At 43.1% G+C, this 19,730-nt stretch overlaps 1 protein-coding gene across 1 annotated transcript in view; it reads right to left on the reverse strand.

Annotated features, from left to right (window-relative positions):
* The window catches only part of LIN52 (lin-52 DREAM MuvB core complex component), a 70,309-nt gene extending 50,819 nt beyond the window's left edge, over positions 1 to 19,490 (reverse strand). Inside the window, exons 1-5 of the mRNA XM_074998803.1 lie at positions 19,466 to 19,490; positions 19,145 to 19,219; positions 18,092 to 18,129; positions 17,420 to 17,486; positions 12,817 to 12,900 (exon numbers count right to left, since the gene is read on the reverse strand). Coding sequence (XP_074854904.1) covers positions 12,817 to 12,900; positions 17,420 to 17,486; positions 18,092 to 18,129; positions 19,145 to 19,219; positions 19,466 to 19,484 — 283 coding nt within the window. The 5' untranslated portion in view covers positions 19,485 to 19,490. The remainder of the gene's footprint in view (positions 1 to 12,816; positions 12,901 to 17,419; positions 17,487 to 18,091; positions 18,130 to 19,144; positions 19,220 to 19,465) is intronic.
* Positions 19,491 to 19,730: the final 240 nt, after the last annotated feature.

Genomic DNA, 19,730 nt, shown 5'->3' on the forward strand with positions numbered 1-19,730 from the left:
TAATTGGAAGGCCAGAGCTATTTAAATGCTTGGTTTCTGCCATACTTTTATTGTCAAAGTCCAAAATATCTGGGCAAGGTAAGAATGTTGTTCCTGGCTCATGTACTTTTTAATTGTTGCCTTTATAGAGATTCCTGAACTGGTCTGAAAAGTTAACTGTCTTGGACAGCAACTACAAAAAACATGGGAAATGTGGAATGTTTGTACAAGGATCATGAGTAAAATATGGCTCTTTACGTTTTTACTTCACATTACCGTTGCAGTAAGCATTATTCAGTGGTAAAAATCATCCAAGATATTTTTACAACAATGTGATCTCTGCCACCTATTAGGCAACTGTGCATGCAGTCATCTGATTTGTGCACGCAACTGGCACACTCAATTACCAGAATCAGATGGACAAAGTTGTCTGATCTATTTGGAAAGCTGCCTTCTGTGGCCTCAGCATTAGGCTTCTGAATGAACAAGCATTTAAAATGAACAGAATTTAGCATCTCTCCAGCCTGAGCTGTGGTTTCAGACTATTTAAGACCATCCTAGATCAGTTTGTTCTTAGAGGTTATTTACATAACCACATATGTCCGTACGTTTTAAAAATAAGAGATTATCTTCTGCAGAATCTGAACACGTAGTGGCAATATAAATAAACCAAGGGGTCTGGATTTGGCCTGCTGGCTACATTTACGGAGTAGTTTTCATGTTGCATGTGTGGATGGGAGGGCGAACCCACCTTAAAACACACATCATGGCCAGGAAAACATTCCCAAACTACAAAAACTATCAAAAGGAGGTCCTGTGTATACAAGTGGCGATAACAGGCAGAGAAAATAGCAGGGAAGAGAAATGACAGAAGTTTGAACGTCTGACACGTTTATGAGCATTTTGAAGTTTTTTTTCCTCCCCCCACCCCAGACTCCAAGAACATGCTCATCTCCTCCCACATTCAGCAAAGCACTGTCAAATGGCTGGTTTAGGATGCACTATTAATACTCTCTATTGAGACTCACAACTGCAGTCTTCAGAAAGGGATTGGGGAGGGCAGGGAAGACTCTAGAGTTGTCTTGACACTGAGAAGTATCCATTCCACTCTTCACAGAGCAGAACACCACCCCAATGGACCCATGCAATATCATGTATGGTGTTTTTGCAGAACACAGTGACTACCTGGATACTTTTGTTTGCTTTGTGGAAAGAATGCATGTTTTATGCATACATGCAGTATCCATCCCTTCCGCGCCCGATTTTTGTGTTCAAAAACAGCATATGGTTCTCTGTCTTTAGAGCTCACTGGGCAACTCAACCACCTGCTCAACCCTCAAAAAAAAAAAACACCAAAACTTTTTTAAAATAGCAACCAAGGTTTAGGCTCAATTTCCATCCCACCATTGCAACCTAATCTCTGGGCAAGTTAATGCAAATCAAACCCAACACCTCTTTGCCACTGGTAGCAAAGTGTGTTTCTTTCCCAAGAGAGGCCTGTAAAACAGGACAGTCACTGACAGCAGTACAATTACTGACACAGATACAGACTTTATGGACATGTTTATCTCTGCTGTAAATCCACACTCTCTCGCCACTCCGATTCATGAGTCATAAAGAAATTGCAGATAATGAAAAAGTTGAAGAAATTTACAGCATGTCGGAAACCTCAGACAGCCAGAAGAAATTAAAGAGCTGACTGAGGATAAATCACACAGGTACAATTAAAACTTCCCGTACCTTCTTCTCTTCAAACTGGCACACAATCCAATGAGGATGATGAAAAGTGGAGGTCATGACTCCTCTGGCTGTAATAATTTCTTAACTAACTACATGTCAAAATTAGCCAATTCACAGATCGGGTGCGAATGCCAATTTCAAGCTGGCATTCTGTCACCTCACTCTTCCAGTGAGAACTAGCCAGGAAGCAAACATGTTCGTAAACAACCCTAACCGTAACGAGCAATAAATGAAAGGCGACTTCTTTGTCCTAGAGTCCCCCCTCTTACCATACCACTGTGCATTAAAATACAAAAGCATGTCTACAGCATTGTGAAAGGGAAATGAAAAGAGGGATTTAGAATCAGAATGAAGGTCAGGGTTTCTTGTTTCAAGCAAATACCATGGTGGAACAAAGAAAGCAGTCACGTAGCACTTTGAAGACTAACAAAATAATTTATTAGGTGAGCTTTTGTGGGGCAGACCCACTTATTTTGTTAAAGTGCTACATGATGGCTTTTGTTTTGTGAAGATACAGACTAAACACAGCTACCTCTCTGTGACTAGACCCTTTAACTGACAGGGTCATAATTCCTGAACTGGTGCATGTGGTTTCGGATCAGCCATTTTTTAAGAGAGAGATGAGCCATCCGAGATCAGATCCACACTTCAGGCAGAAAAAGTTTATTCTCTTATCTTTGCTAATTAAATCCCTATCAAACTACCGGCATATTACACACACCAAAAATTGTCCAAGAAGGGTAATTCTGTTGTCTAATGATACCAGGCCAAATTCAATTATAGCACACTAGCAAAATGACCTGGTCAGGTATTTAAGTGAAGGCTTTTTCCCCCTTATTGGAAAACAAAAGGAGAAAGCAGGTGTTTTAGGCAAATGATTGGGGGGCTAACTGTGTGGGAGAGTTGCGGGTAAGCAGCAGGGCTCCCCCTTCATGGCACTATGAGCAGCAGGGTGGGTGTTGGGGTGAAGGGGCACTCACCCCTCCTGGTAGGGCAGAGAGTTCTGTCTCCACATGGCCACTGTTTTCCTACTGTGGCCTCCTCCAGCGTTCACTCAGCCCTATTGCTATTCCCTGCCCTTGCTGCTAGCAGTGGCCAGTCTGAAGCATGGCACTCCTCCTTCTGGTACCCCTGCCTTTCCACCTTCTGGGAAATCCTGGCATTTCCCGCTTTCCAGGCACAACTGAACCCTGACCTTGGTTTAAGTTAAGGCAAGAGTAAGCTGCATACCAAATTTTGTGGTCGTAGTTCTTACGGTTTAAGAGGAGTTCTTCAACAAGCATAGCACCAACAGAGACGCACTCCAAAATATACAGTAGACAATACAATCTTTTCTGCACAAAGCTATCATAAATTCAATGTTACATAAACAAAGGTAAGAAAGATTGATTTCAGGCAAGGTTGAAAGGAGATGACAAGTGACTCATGGAGGCAGGCAAAGGTAGGACGCCTGTTCCAGAAAACAGGAGTTGCCAAAGGAAAAAAGACTCTTGTTGAGATGTTACAGTGTAATTTCTGAATTTATACACATTCTTTTTTACCCTATCCACCAGGGTCTCCTATGAGCAGGTGGCGGGGGGGAGGCTTGCACCACAAAGTACCACCAGCATATTGCACCTCTCAGGTATTCTCACTACGGAGTCACATTTACCTCTACTGAACTCAAAATATGTGGGCCTTGGGAATAGGAAGGGAGGGAAATGTAATGGGGTTGGGGGGACAGGGAGACAGACATCTCAGTTTCCATCTGCTAAGACCTAATCAACAAATTGTAAAAGGTCAGAGCAAACCTTTTCAAAAAATGTTACCTGATATTTACCTGCCAGGTCAGACAATTTACTGTGCTAAGCTTCTATCCTTGGAAACATTCTATTCTTTATGTGAACTGAAGTGTTTCCCAGATGAGGGAGTGCATCTCAAAACAGTTCTGGAAAGTAATTTTTAAGAAGTCTCTATCATTCACATTAACCTTCCTGTCTACCGTTAGCCAAAAGGATTGTATCTGGAAAAAGCCCCAAAACACGTGAGCCAGTGTGCATCTGGGGAACTCAAATCTCCAGCATATGCCTGTTTTATCAAAGGCCCATGCACTGTAACCTATGCAGGTGCCAGAGTGAACAAAATAGTACCTGCTGAATCAGCCTTAATTATAGGTCATTCAGGGAGTTTTGCATTGCAGCTCCCCCTTGGCCAGAGCTCAAGGACTTAGACGAATCTTTGTTCCAGGCTTGGTAGAGGAAATCTAAATGTGTGTACTGGGGGATGGGGAGCTGGAAGACTTTTGAATCAAAAAGTTATAGGTGGTAGCTTGGCAGAGGAACTTGGGGAGCACTTTCCCCTGGTATGTGGATTTTCTAGGACTCCCCCTACAACAGGCCCAATATGTCCTTCAAAACACACTCAAGTTGCAGATAGAACCATGCAGGTTGTATTGTTGTTGAAATGCTTGGAGTGATAGAACTAATCCTCTGAGAGCAACAGACACACAGATTTCCCCTTCCCTCTTCACTCTCCTCCCCAGTAAGTTTTCTTGTCATTTTGAACAGCACATTTCCCCAAAACTGAGTACAGGCTGCCGCTCCCTGTTCTGGCATTATCAGGACATGAAGGATCCAGAATAGAAGTTGCTGGAGCAGGGGAGGTCTACCCCAGGCAGTCAGTGATTCTGGGGCTGCTGGTCCCAGCTTCCTGCTCCCCAAGGACTCCAGCCCTAGCTTGGGTTTTCTGGGGCTGCTCCAAGGCTGTGGTTCTGGATCCAGACCCACATTGCTGCACAGAAGTTGGGGCTTTAGCCACTGGCCCTGCACTGCCCCAGTTCCTGGCAGGTGGGGGCTCCAGTCCTGGCTCCCCAGCCCCATACTGCTGTAGAGAAGGCAGGGGCTCTGGAACCCAGACTGCACTCCCAGCTGCCACTGCAACCCTGGCTAAGCCCACTCTCGCTGACTCTGGCTGGGCTGCCAGACACTGCACTGGGAATGCCGATCCTGGTCCCAGCTCAGGGACTCTAGTCCTAGAACGTCAGCAAGACCACAGCAAAGCATCCTGGATTTGAGCAGTACAAACTGTATGCGAGAAGGGCCGGAAGTTAAATTTTCTAGCTAATCTGCCCAGTTTTGTCTGGCAGCTAATAGTGTAGTGGATATTTTTATGATCAAAACGATAATAAGCAGCGAGGGCAACAGCCACCATGGGGCCTGGGGCTAGGTGTGAGGGCGGCCGGGTTCCGCAGCCCAGAAGGGAGTAGGGCATTCAGCCCCATGGCTCTGCCATGACCACAGTGCTGCCATGCACCCTTAAGTCACATGGAACAGCACTGCCGCAGCACTTGAAATAGGCCCACAGCTTTAGGCCTCAAATCTTTGCCTACCTCCTAGCCCCTTTGGCAGCCTGGTAATACACTGAATTCAGTATTCCTACCAATAAGAGTGAATGTAGCAACACTCACACCACCAGAAGCCAGAGAGTGTCTGCTCTGTTGTGTTCGGGAGCCACACGGCTACCTGGCTAAGTACTTAGTTTTTAAATTGTTGGTGTTCCTTATTTTGGTTCCTGTCAGGATAAAAGTTACAGTACAGCACTTTACGTGTTTCAGGCTGGTAAGGAGTCTTCAGTATACAGACGGAAGACCTACAGAACTAAAGTTTTCCAGACATGAGTGAATTAATATGAATCTTCCAATTCATTTTCATCACCCCATCAGATGTGGATCTGCATGTGGTGTCTATATTGTCTCTTATCCAGGACCATTGGACCTCCATAAATACCCCAAGTAAACAGAAAGACCTCAGTGGAAGTTTAAGGGTGGTGTATAGTGTGCTGACTGAAAGCCACTGAGCCAGCAGGCCTTGCTCTTCCTTCTGGTCGAGTACTTATCTCGCTGTCCCAACTCAGTGCTAGGAGTGATGCTACTGGAGGGGGCACCTTTCAGTAAATACATAAAGCAGCATTTACTGACTTGATACTTGACATGTTAAGAATGGACTTCTCTTCAGTAAGTGAGCATAGAAACATTGACAGCAAGTTGTACTCTTCCTGAGTACCCCTTACCATTCCTCCTGTTCCCAGAAGGTGATTCCCCCCCCCCCATATTGCTAGTTTCTTTCCCCTCAAGGCCTGTGGCCGCACTAGCGCTCTCCTTGCAGAAGGGGCACGGTAAGGAGGGATTTCAGCAGATAGGAATGAGGCACTCCCATGAATATGAAGTGCCTCAATAGCATAATGGCAGCCATGCACGATTCAAAAGTTCTGCTTTCAAAACACTTGCCGCCTGTGGAGCTAGGGGCCTTTTGAAAGGACCCCCTGATTTTGAAAACCTCTACTTCCCAAAACCAAGTGGGAAGAAAGTGTTTTCAAAATCAGGGGGTCCTTTCAAACAACCCCTGGCTACATGGGTAGCGTGCATTTTGAAAGCAGCACTTTCGAATTGTGCATAGCCGCCATTATGCTGATGAGGTGCTGCACATAGCACGGCCCTTGAGGGGAAAGAAACTAGGGATATGGGGCAGGATCACCTTCTGGGAACAGGAGGAGCATAAGGGGTGCTCAGGCTGAGTACATAGTGTGGCCACAGCCAAGAAGAATAAATCCTTTCCTATAATTCCCAGAACAGCCGTTAAGTAGTCCCATCTCCCCAAGAAAGTAGCTACATGAGGAGATGGCCTGGTCTTCAAAATAGACTCTACAACTACAGATTTGTAGAGAGACTTGTACTACTCACCCCTGCAGCTTCCTGCACAGAAGAAATGGAATGGGGGCGGTGGGGCTGGCAGCAAGTAGTTTTCACCAACAGGGACAGCTAGGGGAAAGAGGCTCTTTCAAGGGAATAAAAGATTCAATGCAGACAGGCAAGAGTCTGATCTGTCCACTACATACCCTCTCACCTCTGAAACTGATACAGACCTTTCAAATGAAACCCTGGAAATTAGAGCATCCCCAGGTTGCAAAAGCTTGAGAATGTCCAATTTCTAAAGATTTGAGATCCTAAGCCACTTTTTGCAAGTGGTAACCATGATGCCTGGCCTCACTATAGGTTAGATAGCATTTGGCTTCCTCCAATGCACTTTATAACCTATAAAGCTATAGGAATTTTCGCTTTGTCCTTCCCTATTGTGTAGTGGCACACTGGTGTAAAATAGGTAGTGCTGCTGCTAAGATCACCTGTGTCCAATTTGACACTTGTGAACGGACTAGCACAACATCAGGTCTTCAAAGAGAGACTTCAGAGAAAGATGCAATACACATTAAATGGAGTTATAAGTCTTATCCAGGCCAAGAAAAAAGATTTTTCTCCTAACTAAGTACAGTTGCTTTGGCAGTTTTTAAAAAAAGTTCTCCCCATTAACCATATAGGCATGAGTCATCTGAGTTTTGCTAGGTCTCTGCTTCAATAACAGCATAAGGCAATGAGTTCTGCAAGTTAGTCATTGTGTAAAGAGCCGAGCGGCTACATTTTACCCGTAGGAGAAGTTATTGTGATGGAGAAATTAACATGGAACCAAAGTACATTCTAGTGTAACAACCCACCCCACTCCCCTCATAAATACACCAATCATGGAAGAGATGGTCAGATGGCATCCAGTGAATCCCCTCCCATTTCATCAATCTTGACCCAACACCCTGTGCCTGGCTCCTATGGAGCAAATCTGCCTTGATAACTGTAGGAAGCAGCACAAGGAACAGACACTCACTTGCTGCTTGTCAATGCTGTCCCAAAAAAGCTGAATCAGAAACCAGTCACCAGAGCATCTTTCTGAAATTAAAAACTTGTCTGCAAACTCCGGAAAAAAAAAAAAAACACAACAAAAAAAAACAACCACACACTTAGACATTATGCAACAGTACCAGGTATTGACTCCTGCCATACCATTTGGTAAAGACTATTACTGGCTCTGCCGGGTAATTCAAAGTACTGCTGGGCTAGACCTCAAAGATCATTTGAAAAAAATATAGGAAGCCGGATAAATGATACATGAAGCTTCTCAATTTATTATCACAGAATATTTTTGATCTGTAAAGGTCTGTAGCAGAATTGTTGACTGTGCTATAAAACAAACCCTATGAAGGAAGAACGAAAGCATACATGAGGGAAAAGGACATCAATCCTAGATTAGTATTAGATAAAGTACAGGTTATGGTGTGGGGGAGAGGGGAAGACAGCAGTATTTGGTTTGTTTTTAAGATCAGTTCCATCCTCGGATTTTATAAGCCAGTTGAGCAAGAAGATGCAATTGAACCCTGCCAAAATGCACAGTGCTCCTTCTTAATTATTTGTATTAAATAGCACCTAGAACAGAAGTGGCCACACCAGTCTCTGAGCACCATCCAGCCTTGAGATGATGTTATTTGGCTTGCTTACAGATTAGGGGTGGGGGGAAAAAGGTCAGGGTCACAGTTCCAGAAAACAGTTAAAGATCTGTTGGCTGACAGGTGCAGTCTGAGTAAAGCTGCCTCATGCAATTCCACTGCCCTCCATTTCCCCATCATCACAAGCAGTGGTTCTTCTCCTTCACAGCAGCCAATTTGAGTGGCTGCCTCCACATCAGCTGATAATTTAGTTTAGCTAAGCAACAAGCAGAGGCAAGGCATACCTCCACCAGTGAGCAGGAAGTTTCCAGAGTTGACTAACATGGGACAGCCCTCTTGACACAGGCTCCAGGCAAGGGGAACTGCAGCCCACCTTCGGACAAGGGCAGGGTTCCATCCTACATCACCCAGGTTTAGTTACTGCCTTCCCAGTGGCCTCAGCTCCCAAAAATCTGATCAGCCCCTAGCCATTAGCCCAACAGAGGAGCAGTAACTTCTTCCCAGCTCACATGACAGTGGAGCAGTCAAGCCTAATCTTCATGGCATTGTAACCTGGCTCATGGGTTCTTGCTTCTAGTCCCGAGGTCTGCCCCAGGGCAGCAAAGCAGAGAGAGACTGTAAGTAGCATAGAAAACACATTAAGATGTTTTTATTTGCAATGTTTTCATTTAGTAGACACCCATCTTCTACCTATTAGAGAATGGTTTGTGAAAATAGTAAATTTAAACAGTTTCCCTCTAGTCCCATTTAAAAGCAGTGATATCAACTTCATTGTACACAGCTGTTTGTTTGTTAACATGCTGTACCATACTTAAAAACAGAGTTAGGCAATTGTAAACTACCTCTGCTCTGTGTGGCACTCCATATCCCTGTAGTGATCATTAGGGGAATGGAGACCGATGACCCTACTCAGCTAAGAAAACTGATTCTTGACCGATGCAAAAGAATTAAGTTCAAGACCATGTAAATTCAATCCCCACTACCAACAACACAGACAGGGGGATTGGCCTAACAATACGCAGCCTCTAAAACAAAAACAAAAAGCTTCCAAACATACAGTCCACTAAAAATTTCCAGTGGATTTTGTGATCCTCTACTACCTTAAAAGTTACCCATCTCTGAGCTAGAGGCAGAAAAGGATCCATGGTATTTAGAGTCACATAAAACATTCCACCACAGCAGATGGAGAAAAAAAATTCTATGAAACTGTTTAGAGACTGCGTTCGCATTTTGCCATAAACAAATAGCTTTCACAACTACACTTGAACCTCCTTAATCCGCTTGTCTGATCTGGGAACACCAGAGGTTTGGACCCCTGCATGGCTGAAGCGCCACAGTGATGATAAAAACAAAACAGGCTTAAATATAGCGCAACAAAAACAAAAGTACACACCCCCACCCCTGTCTAGCACAAATTTAACTTGTAAACATGGGAAATAGCAGAGCACTATTGTACAATTAGAAGTTTTCTGCATGGGTTACCTACATATGGTAAACAAATCCTTAAGGAGTTCTATTTAAAATTACCTTATGGTATGCTGTACATATCTAGTAGTCTATATTGGTTTGTACAAAAAGCTTTAGTCATAGACTTTGTTTACCCCTCATTATGGTGAACACCCATGGTCCAGAAAATTCCATAATCCAGTACAATGACACAGACGACAAAAGTGAATTGTGCTGTCACACTGTTCCCAAAAGCTGCCTCATGAAGTTAAACTACAGGTGTGATCACATGGGGATAGATCAAGAGGTTGTGATGAAAACTGCTTTGTAACTTTAACAGATGGATGTTACATCAGTTGGTCCTCTTTCCAACCTAAATTTTCCTATTCCTTTGCACGGATCTTACGCTTTTGCTACTACCTCTAGCATTATTTAGTTCTTCTTTGGTTGCTACTACATCAATTTGTTTATTCAGATAAGTTTTTTTTGTTTTTGTTTTTTTTTTAAAATAACTCAAAACCAATATTCAAACTCAGGATGCACAACAATGTATGTCATATTAAATTACTTTCTCATTGTCTATTCCTTCAAGTATTTAGTTTTCTGGGAAACTAGTAACCATTGAAAAGATACCTTCATCAAGCAGTGTATAGTAGTCCCTTGAGTTGCGCAAGGGTTGCATTTCCACACATCGCATAACTCAAAATTTCACATAAGTTCGGGAGTGGCTTTCTCCCTCTGCAACAGAACACTTGTTCTGCAGCCAGGGAAGAAGCAGGAGTACATGGAGCTCCTTTTGAAAGGTAAATCCTGGGATGGGAGTGGGGGCAGTTAGGGAAGGTTAAGCTGGAGGCTAGTATGGGGGCAGAATGAGCCAGAGCTAGGGGAAGCAGGATTTTGGGTTATGCTTAACTCACGTCAATGCAAATTAAGCACAACTTGAAATTGTGGATTTTGAGGGTTTAGTGTACATGATATCCATGTTTATTTCCTGGGCAGTTCTGACTAATTCAGACATCACTGTCGTGACACAATTTAAAGCATTCCTTCCAACATTCATTGCCTTTTGAATTTCAACATGTTGCCCTGTTAGGAGCAAATTAATTGAGAACATATTACAGTTAATGCTTTCATATCTGGTATTCTATAACCTAGAATGCTCAAACAAGGAATTTAGCCATACTAAATTTTAGTTATGTTTTCAATGAGTACAGCATTAAAAGTAAATAAATACCACAAATACAGTATAATTTTACAGCGTACAATATTACAGTTTAAAGTTCTCTGCATACATTTTGTTTCTTAATATCTAATCTTATTTTTCTGTGTTATGCATTTCTACGTAAGCCTCTCTCTGACCCAGAATATTTGAATATCTGGCAACCTTGTGGTCTCAGGGCTGCTGGTTATGAAAAAGTTTACTGCATGGGGAAAGACAGGACCAATGAACGCCAAAGAAGAGACCTTGGAGGGGTGTGGTTGAAGAGCCAAGGTCAGTTCTACTTGCTCACCATCACATAACATTGGAAGGTGCTGGAGGATGAGACAGTCTGAATGCTACATTCAATTTCATGTTATATCCTCCCACACCACACACTTTTTTTCCTCCTTTCTAAAAATGGAAAAAGTGTTAAAATAGAAAGTTACAGTTGCTTAAGTAATTTCAATCCAAAGTAAAATTCTGGAGTGCAACATAAAGAGAGTCACAGAATGGTTGACAGATACAAGAATTGTAAACAGGTATTAGCATGATTTTTTACAGACAACTATCTTTGATTCTGCTGATATTTTTAAGAAAGGTGATATCTATTCCAGTGGGTTGGCAGTATCTACACTGAAGTGTTATAGCAGTGCAGCTGCAGGGTTCTTAGTGCAGATAAGCCCTCATTTAAAGGGCAGGTGAGATGATTAGAGACACATCAGCAAAAAAATCCCCATTGAGTAGGTAGTAACCTTCTTTCTACTCTCCTTTGAAAGAGTCAGTCAGTTGCCAAAAAAGATCACATAGAATTCTCATATATGTAGTACTAACCCAGGTGTATGAATGCAGTAGGGTTAAGTATGTTGAGAAATTTCTTCTTCCAAACTGGAAAGCCGAGGTAGAGCAACAATGACCTTTCACCAGTGTCACAGTGAATCAGTGGCAGAATCAAAACTTCTAGTTCCCTGCTCTAGCCACTTGATAACAGTCTAGAAAAATATTGCTTGCAGTTACAGTATAATCTCAGTTACAAACTGATCAACCACCCCACCCCACCCCCCATGTGGAACTGGAAGTGAACAGACAGCAGCAAAGACAAAAAACCAAAACCAAGTACAGCACAGCACTGTGTTAAGCTACTAAAAGTCAAGGGAAAGCAGTATTTTTCTTCTGCATAAGGTTTTAAAGCAGTATTAAGTCACTCTTTAGTTGTAAACTTTTGAAAACAGCCATACTATTGTGTTAAGTTACAAACCATCTCCATTCTCTAGATATTTGTAACTTTGAGATTTTACTGCATCTCTTCTATGACTGGCTGTCCCAGCAGATGTAAAGCATAAGACCTAGCTTACGCTACTGTGAGCCATCAATCCGAGTTTTGCAACTTCAGCTATGTCAGTATCATAGCTGAAGTCAACATGTTTAGGTATCAGAGAGGTAGCCGAGTTAGTCTGTATCTTCAAAAACAACAAGTCCTGTGGCACCTTATAGACTAACACATTTTGAAGCGAAGCAGGTCTTTGCCCATGAAAGCTTATGCTCCAAAACATCTGTTAGTCTGTAAGGTGCCACAGGACTTCTTGATGTTCAGATATCTTCACTATGATAGTGTCAGCTGTCAGTTTGTCAACACCACCAGAATGAGAATAGCAGGGGGAGTACCAGCGTTAATCGGAGACTGCTCATCCGTCAATTTATCACATCACTGAATCTGGCAGGAAGCGAAGACATACCCTGAAGAGTGGACAAACAGCCTCTCTGCTTATTATTTTGTAGCAGAGGCAGCCATGTGATGGTACAAAAAGACAATAATAAGCCTTTAAAAAGCAACATCAGGATGGAAGCTGAAAATCAAAGGCTGAGAAATTTTAAACCTGACCTTCCTGCAATATTAACTCACATGCACCTGTAACAGACAAGTTATAGATAACTGTCTATAGGATATTAAAATAAACACTTAAAACCAGACAACTGTTTCCTAATGGACTGCTGCTGCTTTTCCATGTGTTTGCAACTCCGATAAAAATATATAGTGCACACACACGCACTTTGAGCTGTAGACAACTGCAGGTCCGGACAGAACAAGTTAAATGTCTAAAATGAGGAAAGTCACTAAGATGACAATAGCGAATGTGTCTCGTACTTACATTCATCCAACCCTAGCTGATAAGCAAGGTTCTGAAGGCCTCGAACCTTCTCCATAAGATTTGCTGTGGTAAGGCTCCCCAGCTCTGAAACAGAGTAAATGTGATTAACATTGTTTGTTGCCCTCTGGTGGCAACTAAGTCTGTTCTGGTCTGCCTACGGTCTGCAGAAGTGGGTCTGTCCCACGAAAGCTCACCTAATAAGCTATTCTGCTAGTCTTTAAAAGTGCTACTTGACTGCTTTTTGTTTTAAGCCATACAAGCTATTTATCAGAGAGCTAGTTTAAGTGGTCTCTACCCGTTGGAGACAGCATATGTTCAGCAGTCCTCGCATCTGAATCACAGGGAAATAACCCAGGCCCACATGTTCCTTATTCAGAATTCCCAGTGTGGGTGTCTAAATCTTCAGCGTATTACAAAACTGCAGGGTCGTGGCTATGCGAGCACCCCATTTTCGGAAGGGGGATGTTGATGAGCCACTTCAGCAGATGCTAATGAGGCACTGCCATGCATATGCAGTGTCTCATTAGCATAACGGCAGCCACACACATTTCAAAAGTGCCGCTTCCAACATGTGCACTGCTGCTGTAGACAGGGGCCTTTCGAAAGGACACCCCCCCGCCCCACTCCGGATTTCAAAAGCCCGATCTTCTCAAAACCAAGTGGAAAGAAGGGCTTTTGAAATCCGAGGGGGGGGTCCTTTCAAAAAGGCCCCTGTCTACAGCGGCAGTGCATGTTTTGGAAGCAGCACTTTCGAAATGCATGTGGCCACCATTATGCTAATGAGATGCTGCATATGCATGGTAGTGCCTCATTAGCATCTGCTGAAGTGACTCATCAGCACCACCCTTTTGAAAGAGGGGTGCTAGTGTAGCCATGGCCCAGGACAGAGAGAGAGAAAAGAAAAAAGCACCTTACTCCTGTAACTGATCCTTCCAGTACATGCTTCTTCCCTACCATTTATTTTAAAGTACATATTGCCTACTCTAAGTTTGACTGTGCAATGCAACGAGGCAACACTTCCACTGAGGTGGTGTTTCTATAATCTGACAAAATTGTCACTGAGGAAATTCTCACATTTCTTGGACTTTCCTCTTCCTTCCCACTAATCCTTGTTACACCAACTTAAGTTCTTCAAAAAGGATGTAGACAACAGGGATGCACTTTCAGAAAAGTGCATTCTGCTCACTCCCACCTTCTATACTTGCCTCAAGTGAGCCAGCACTTAATAGTGAATAATTTTGCTGTTTTGTCAAACTAATTCTGCAGAGTCCTTGGCCATTTTATTGCTCTTTTCTGAGCTCCCTACTGCATGAACACTTCTCTGGCATGCAGAGCTGAACACTGTCTCAGATGTGACTGAATGAAAGCCACACAAAGAAGAAATATTCACACACTTGCTTTGCTATTGTTTTGTCACCCACATAGTTTATTATTTTGGGAGTAAACAAGTTTGAAGCTGAGAAGGAACTGGACAAACTTTTAAGTCAAAAATTAACATTTTCAGTAGGAATCAAAGGCCTGTACCTTTTGTACTGTGAGATACTAGTAAAGTCATAGCTGGTCATGTTGTACTTAAAGGAGAGACTAGGTTAGTTACATACTGAAACTATTTTCTGCAGAACAATTTACTTACAGGATCAAATTAATTGCACTCAGAACTCAGTCTCTTAAACAACAGATTAACAATTACCCCTCTTTGACCTCTCCAATCCAGGAAAAACAAAACAAAGTGAAACATTAGCTCAGGTTTGAAAAACTTACTGAGTAACTTGTAAAATACAGCCTCTACCTTAGTTATAAGTGTGAAAACATTTACTCATAACAGTAATGCTTTGTGATATCAATATGTAACTGTCAAACAATTGTTCAGAATTTAAGATCCTTCTAGTGCTTTGGTTGCAAAGAGAACATTGAAAACATGAGTTAAGACTAATTGATTTTTGGGGGGGGGGGGGAAGAAATGCACCTTCACTAGAAAAAGAGGACATGTTCTCTGAAAAGATCCACTCTGTGTAGCAGCAGTCAGTCAAAGAGAGAAACAAACAAACAACCACCACAATATTTGAAACCATCAGAAAAGGGATAGTTAAGTAAGACAAATATAAATGCTATAATGTAAATCCACAGTACCCCCACAACTTGAATACTGTGTGCCGTTCTCGTTGCCCACTACCAAAAAAAAAAATTATAGAACTGGAAAGGGTACACAGAAGGGTAACACTAATAATTATGAGCATGAAATAGCTTCCATAAGACGACTGACTTTTCAGCTTGGAAGAGACTACTAAAACTGGGTATGACAGATCTATAAAATCACCACTGGTGTGGAGAATGGGAATAAAGAAGGGTTATTTACTTCTTCACACAAGCAGAAGTTACCTAGGCTATGTCTACACTAGCCCAAAATTTCAGAATTCCTATCTGCTGTTAGGAATAAGGGGATTTCCAAGTTGCCAGGGTCCTTTCGAAAAGGAGCCCCATCTGGATGAACCCCACGGCTGCGAGACGCGTCAATTTCGAAGTGCTGTGGCTGCCAGCATTCTAATGAGGCACTGAATATGTACTTCAGCGCTTCATTAGTAAACTTCAAAATGGCCATTTTGAAGTTTGGGGCTAGTGTAGACACAGCCCTAGTGAAATTAATAGGCATCTGGTTTAAAAAACAAAGGAGGTACTTCACAACGAACACTCAATCTGAACTCTGTGCCACGGGATGCTGTGAAGGCCCAGACTATAACCCCATTCAAAAAAAAGAAGGATTATGTAAGTTCCAGGAAACTACCTCCATCAATAGCTATTAGCCAAGATGACCAGGGATGCAGCCCCCTGCATTCTGGGTGTCCCTAGGTCCCTAGAAGCTGAGAGTGGAGAACAAGCGATGAATCAATTGAAAAGTCCATGTTCATTCTCTCCAAAGTAACTGGAATAAGCCACTGTCAGAAAACAAGATACTGAGCTTCATGGACCTCTGGTCTGATCCAGCATTGCCATTCTTATATCCTGAAGGTACAGTATCAAACCCCTTTTCCCCTAGTGAAAATACATCCTTCTGCAGACTATCAGAAATATTATTTTAGACAAGTGGGAACAGTCACTAAAGACAATTAACTCTGAAGTTTAAGTTAACCATTTAAACGATCACATTAAACTACTGCTGACCAGTTTAACAAAAATCAAAATGAAGCATTTCTCTCTGCAGAGGCTAGCAGACGGTGACTAGAAAGGTGCTTAGCTCATTCTGCACTCAGCTCCTGTTGCCTTCAAATACAGAAGAGCTAAAAAATAAAAAGTTCTGCCAGCAGAGCCAATGTGCAGGAGCAAGAATCCTATATAAAAGGTATCTTTACTAAACTCTCATTCTGCATAGAAGTGGCAGCACCTACCAAGGCAAATTGTGTTACAAGTATGCACAATACTATGATCAGTTTGTGACTGCTTTCTGCCCCAATTCTGCTAGAAGATGTATAACAGAACCCAAACAGACCAAAGCTCAATTAAGCCATTTTCAAAACAACTTCTTTTGCATTATAGTTTGTGTCAGAGTATGGTCAAGTGACTCTTCATCCTCAACAGGTCTCCAAAACCTAGACTAGGAAACAATGCAGTAAAGGTGCGTTCACAGAGGTCCTACTACTATAGCAGCTGTGTTCACAGCTCTGTTTAACACTTCAGAAGCTGCTGAGGTTTCTAGATCTGTCCAACCATCACTAACTTCCAAAGAAGCTCAGTGACTGTGTCTGAGAATTTTAGAACAACAAGAAGTCTTGTGGCACCTTATAGACTAACACATTTTGGAGCATAAGCTTTCATGGGCAAAGACCCGCTTCATCAGATGCGTGAGTGGCGGGGGGGGCATGGTTTCAAAGGGGTATTTAAAGAGTGGGGTCCCAGTAAGAGGGAGGGCCAGAGCTGACAAGGTCTATTCAGTAAGGTAGAAATGGCCCAGTATCAACAGTACTTATCAAAAGAGGAAAAAAACATGTCAGATTGTTCTCAAAGCTACAGACCAACACAGCTACCTCTCTGATACTTGAGAATTTTAGTTGAGCTGAAGCCCTTCAATAACTCTTTCATTAGCTTGGGAGTGCGAGGGGAAGAGAGAATAAGATTTATTTTCACTTGTAGAGTGGCAAGCAGAGAAAGAGCTCTTGGCTTGTGCTTTTTTCTTTTTTTAAATGGGGACACGAACATATTTTACTGTAGGTGTTTTCCCTTAGAAAACATCTTACAATATTTCATAGCTCTCCAGTTACAAAAAAAATCAGACAAAAATAAAACCTGGTAAGAGAAACAAGTTCTTCTCACACCACATAACTGAAAAAAGGTATCTAAAAAAATTAAACTAAAACAGCTGGGAAGTTAAAATCTCCAGAAATTCCAACAATTCAAGAGCCAAGAGGTTAATCAATACAGATTTAGATCACAGACCTCCAGCAAAGAAAAAAAAGTGATATTCTTCATAGTCCTACAGCCCCTTGCAAACTCTTTTTATACTGCATAAGTAGCACAACAGGCACTACCTTACAGGTACCTTCCCTTTGAGTTCTCAAGTCTCCACTTAGCAAGCAATGTGGAGTCTAAGTAACTGATAACTCATACTTACCCTTTAACATATCAATATCATCATTTTCCAGTTCAGCCATCCATTTGGGAGGAGAACTGGTGATAGGCTGTCAAAAGACAAACAAAATGCACGTTCAATCAAGTATTTTTGTATATTGCTGTAGCAGGTGCTCAGCTACAAGCTCCAGAATCTGAAGCAGTACTGATACCCAGACAATAACAGTAAGCGGATTAAGGACTAAACTCCAGATACTCTGTAAAGAGTGCTCCTGGTCAGATACTATTTTTCTCTGCCTGAGTGCTGTTTTGCCAGCATCTCCGCCCACCGAGGTAATGCCTGAAGCAATGGCCTGTCCCCCAAAGGCATTACAGACAGTAATATTTCTGCTAGTCACCAAGTACAGATCTGAAGTCTTCACTTCTAAGTTTCATGTATAATATGAAAGATGATTCAGAATTTACAATAAACTCCCATAAGAGGAAAAAGTTATCCTTGAAGAAACTACAGGCTGAGATGAACAACACATATACAAAGGGGAGTGTGATGTATACCAAACAGAAGTCTGCACAGAAATAGATAAATCTAGTTCACTAACGTAACAAACTTTGGAACAAAACATCTGTACAGGGTACTGTGTAAAGGAAACAGGGATTTCTTAAAGACAGTAAGGTTAGGGAAAGGAGGAGGGGAACTGTTTAGAAGATCACTTACACTTTTGAAGGAAGCTGCAAACTCAGCAACACCTGGTACTGGAGAAAGAGAAAGAGACTTACTGAGACCTAGGTGTACTTGCCTGCTGTTTACAAAGAAGCCCCAACTAACCATTATCTATGCATACATCTACTGTGCATCCATGAAGGCTAACTCCCAGTTTGAATAGTCAATGGCATATAAACACTTGTCTGACAACCTAAAAAGTACAGCATGGGCACAGAGGTAATGGGCAACTTGCCTGAATATACATCTGTCAGAAGTCCTAAACAGACAGTTTGATAGCTAGCCTACGCTGCCATGGCCATGCAGACATTTGTTCATATGCTACACTACACAGAGCTCCTGAACCTGTGCCAACCAAGCTGGGAATTAAACTTGCTAGCTTTAATGGAATTAAGTAAAATCCCCAGACACATTTGCCATAAGAAAGGTCATCTCACTACATTAAAAGCAAAATAGAAAAATCACTAACTTTTGCAAGAAACAGTACGGTAGTTACAAGAATTCAGAATGGTCCTTTAAAAAAAAAAAACAACCCACACACTTTTTTCCTGTTAATTTCCCACAGGGGTCTCCAAACCAGAGCAGATAGACTGAATTTATTAATCAGTAGTTTACCCACAGGAACTCTTCTCAATGCTTATCAGCCCTCACTGGTTAGATTTCACCCACCTTACCAAGGAGTGCAGATCACTGTAGCTTAAATTCAGAGACCAAGAGAACAAAACCTGAGAAGTATCCACATTAGAAAAAAAGATCAGGATGTTCTCTTGGTAGCTACTAGAGCTCAAGCTAGATACCATCTCCATTCCCATGGCCAAGCAGATGAGGCTTAGAAGTGCTGGCTGCCATTCCCCACACCAGCAGACCAGAACTCCAAGGAGCCCCGGCCTCACCTCCCCTGCCAGGGTGGGGGAACGCAGGGCACTCCAGTCATGCAGGGGCTTTTCCCCGTCTCAGCGAGACGCCACAGGCTTTTCCCTACTCCCTCTCACACTAGAGATGGAACCACAGCACGCAAGCCCCGAAGAAGAGTCAGGCACGACTTACGCTGCTCCGGCCACAGATCAGGGGACGCCCGGTCCAGCTTCTCAAAGCTCAGCAGGGAGGTTTCCAGGTCGGTCCCTGGAAGGAGACAGCCTATCAGGCCGCATACCGCTCCCGCCTCGCAGCCGGCCACAGCGCGCACAGCCCTGACAACTAGCCCTGGCACTGCTCCACGGCGGCGTTCCACGCAAGGAGGTTAATGACACCTCTCCGGGGACGTGGCCTGACAGCAGAACCGCCCAGCGCCCGTTCCCCAGGCAGCCTCCGGCACCCAGTTAGAGTTAGGAACCTCTTGCCTCCAATCCCGGCGCGCCTAGCTCTTACCTTCCGTGGGAGCCGCCATCTTGCCCTAGTCACGTGGCTAGCAACCGCAGCCCGCGGGAATCCGTACACGTGATTCTCTCTAACTCCACCCCGCCACGCGACCCCGCACGTTCCCCTCTCTAGTAGGTGTGTCCGGCCCTGCACTTCCACCCGCGCAGGCTTCCCATACATGGGGCGTTTCATTTCCCGTAGCCAATCATCACCCCGAGACGGTGGGCGGTGACCCTGCGAGGAACGGGGCCAGGCGAGTTCGGATCTCTATTGG

The sequence above is a fragment of the Carettochelys insculpta genome, chromosome 6 (genome assembly GCF_033958435.1).
Source record: "Carettochelys insculpta isolate YL-2023 chromosome 6, ASM3395843v1, whole genome shotgun sequence".
NCBI classification, from domain to species: Eukaryota; Metazoa; Chordata; order Testudines; family Carettochelyidae; genus Carettochelys; species Carettochelys insculpta.